Source organism: Nannobrachium achirus (genome assembly GCF_963921795.1).
Source record: "Nannobrachium achirus genome assembly, chromosome: 16".
Taxonomy (NCBI): Eukaryota; Metazoa; Chordata; class Actinopteri; order Myctophiformes; family Myctophidae; genus Nannobrachium; species Nannobrachium achirus.
Window position 1 is genome coordinate 49,809,835 of NC_137823.1, and position 3,114 is coordinate 49,812,948.

General features: G+C 43.4%; 1 protein-coding gene across 1 annotated transcript; it reads left to right on the forward strand.

Moving 5' to 3' along the window:
- The first annotated feature begins 222 nt into the window (after window positions 1–222).
- On the forward strand, window positions 223–1,880 carry tcf21 (transcription factor 21). Its single transcript, XM_080744330.1, has 2 exons — window positions 223–723; window positions 1,425–1,880. The coding sequence occupies exons 1-2, from the start codon at window positions 271–273 to the stop codon at window positions 1,512–1,514; spliced, it is 543 nt and encodes a 180-aa protein (XP_080600456.1). The 5' UTR covers window positions 223–270; the 3' UTR covers window positions 1,515–1,880.
- The last annotated feature ends 1,234 nt before the right edge of the window (window positions 1,881–3,114 follow it).

A 3,114-nucleotide genomic window follows, 5' to 3' on the forward strand; every position in this document is an offset into this window, starting at 1 on the left:
AACAAATTAGCAAAACATTTATTGGAATAGGCTACACACTTTTTTCCCTCTCCTTTTTTCCTTTTTTAAGAATCCCATCATCCCATGCACCTCCCAGCTCGTGGCAACGCCCCCGGTCATGACCATAAAGTCAAGTTCCTTACAGCGTGTTTCCACATTCTCAGTGTGTGTTGCCCCATCCAGTGTCTCTCCGTCCATCCATACCGTTATAGTTAAGTTGCTCCCAATGTTTTGAAGCGGCTTCCACCGAGCCGAGGCGTCCAGTCCACCATGTCCACCGGCTCCCTCAGTGACGTCGACGACGAGCTGTTGGACGGCATCCTGAAGTTCGGCTCCTCGGGGACGTCCAACACGGAGAGCACGGAGGAGAGCGGCTCCAACTGCGAGGGCAGCAGCAGCTCCGCTCCGGAGCGGAGAGGCGCTCCGGGGAAGAAGAAGAGGACCGCGTCCCGTAACAAGGCGTCGGCGCTGAACGGCGTGGAGCAGCACGAGTCCGGAGGCAAGCAGGTGCAGAGGAACGCGGCCAACGCGCGGGAGCGGGCGAGGATGCGCGTGCTGTCCAAAGCCTTCTCCCGGCTGAAGACCACGCTGCCCTGGGTCCCCGCCGACACCAAGCTCTCCAAGCTGGACACCCTGCGTCTGGCGTCCAGCTACATAGCGCACCTGAAGCAGATACTGGCCAACGACAAGTACGAGAATGGATATATCCACCCTGTCAACCTGGTAAGAATAAGAGACCTGTTGCAGCATATGTATAGCTCTGGCTGCAGAGTCCTGCATGCAGGCCTATAGCAAGGAGGGAACAGGCTAATATATTGGGTTTAAAGCATGCAGGTGTTTGTTTGTTTGTTTGTTTGATTGATTGATTGATTGATTGATTGATTGGTTGGTTGATTGATTGATTGATCGAACTTCAGAATTTCGCATAGGAAACCACATGACAGGCCTACAGTTCTGATAGGCCTACAAGGTGCAGCTAATTTAAACCCACGAACTGGGGTCCTTTTGTAGGCTATACTCAACAAAATACACACAGAACTATGCAAAAAATAATAATCATAATTTTAATAAAAATATATAACAGTCAGAAATCAGAAATAAAACAAATATTAGAGGGAAAACAAAAAGAATGTATGCTGTTCTGCCTAAAGATTTACATTGGCCTACCCAATCCTGCTCAAACAATATGCATATTCCGATCACAGTGATTTGTTTAACATAGAATTTAATTGAATAGCATTATACAGAGCTTGAATATATTTTATAGCCATATGGTATAAATAATTCGTTTATGGGTAGGCCTACTGATATGTTTTAGGCCATGCAATTGCATGGCCCCTGCTTATTTTGTGGGATTGAATTGTAAACCAAAACTCAGATTTTTCCACCCTCTGCTAAATAACTTCTCCTATATGTTTCTTTAGACGTGGCCTTTTATGGTTGCCGGGAAGCCCGAGACCGACTTGAAGGAGATGCTGAACAGTACGAGGCTATGTGGAACAACCGCCTCCTAACACAGGGAATGGACACCTGTTGTTGCATAAGGACATTAGCCCACTTTTCCACAGACATTGGTTGTGTTTAGTTTCAGATGATGATGGACAGAAATGCATGCCTCATCTCCACACTCCTCCACAGACTTCTCGAGTGGGAATAACCGAGCGAGCGCGTGCACTCTTTCGTGCGTTCCTGTATAAAGATGTATTTTTTATTTAAATGTATTTTTTTCTGGTGCCACTAACTGTCTTTGCTGGTTCAAAGATAATGTGTGCTTTTTTATACCTTTCAAAAGTGCTATTAGACCTATGTTTTTTCACACGAATGGGCCTATTATGTGGCTATGATGATGATGACATTGGAAGTGCACATGAAATATTCAAGTGTCCTGTCAAAAGTTCAAGTAGATCTAGGCCTACATGTATATAAAATATATTTGCTACGTTTTTACTCTGTGTGCAGGACTGAAAGCCTTTTCATTTTGACTCGTGTTTCTTTGCTGTGAGTGTGGGCCAGTTCTTTGACCTTGCTAACCTCTCTTATCACACCATCCCTTCAAAATGTCCTATAGCAAAAACTTGTGCAGCTACAAAGAGCGTCAGTGCACAGATAAGCGGCGCTGCTATTTGTTTTCTTAATCTCTTAAAGTCAACAGTGGACACAGTTACCACGAGATAAACAAATTGTTGCAATCAAAGATGATTTAGGTGCTTTTGTAAATTCCCATGGAGGCTGTTTGTCATTAAGCCCAGAAGAGGTTTGATTAATTTTTAGTTTCCTCTTAGTTTCTTTTGCCCATTTAATAAATTGATAGCGTAATGCGAAGGCATGTTATATGCAAGAAGTTTGTTGTTTGAGGTCAGACATTTTGAAAGTGGTAAATGTGCACACTGTGCTTAATCCCGCCCCAGACACGTTGTTTAATTCGCGCGGGTTATGACCGCTGTGTTTACATTCTGCCGACAGTTATTTATGCTGCGTCCGCTGGCCAGAGAGGGGGCGGTATGACTCAAGCTCGCGCTCTCTCTCTCTCTCTCTCTCTCTCTCTCTCTCTCTCTCTCTCTCTCTCTCTCTCTCTCGCTCTCTCTCTCTCTCTCTCTCTCTCTCTCTCTCTCTCTCTCTCTCTCACACACTCTTCATTTTGTTAGATATGATTCCTTTTCTATAGTCTATTTTATAATTTACTCTCTTTTTATTAACATCTAGCTTATGTCTAGCTAAATGTATGCATGCATAGGTGTCATTCTCTCTCAGAATTAGAGAACTCTATACGTCTCGATTGTACATACAATTTGTACTTATTTAGACCTATTTCAATGATATCCAGAATCATGCACAAGATGTGTCCTATTTTCTTTTTTTTAACACATGAATAGGCCTTAAAGGAGTAGTTCACCCCCAAAATGACCTTTTTTCTATTGATTAGCCTACTCATGCCATGGAGACTTGAGTTAAAAAAAAAAAATTGTATTTGTCGCATTCCTTAGACAAAAAAATGATTATAGTAAATTTACCCCATTGATTCCGGATGGGGACCCACATGCGTTCGGGTCCCCATCCGGAATCAATGGGGGTACATTTATTGTAATCATATTATTGTCTTAGGAATGCAACAAA

What these genes read in the sequence shown, in the direction of transcription:
- tcf21 (XM_080744330.1), top strand. Translation starts at nt 271, where the DNA reads ATGTCCACCGGCTCCCTCAGTGACGTCGACGACGAGCTGTTGGACGGC. An exon ending in ATATCCACCCTGTCAACCTG is followed by an intron (nt 724 to 1,424) that starts GTAAGAATAAGA and finishes ATGTTTCTTTAG; the next exon opens with ACGTGGCCTTTTATGGTTGC.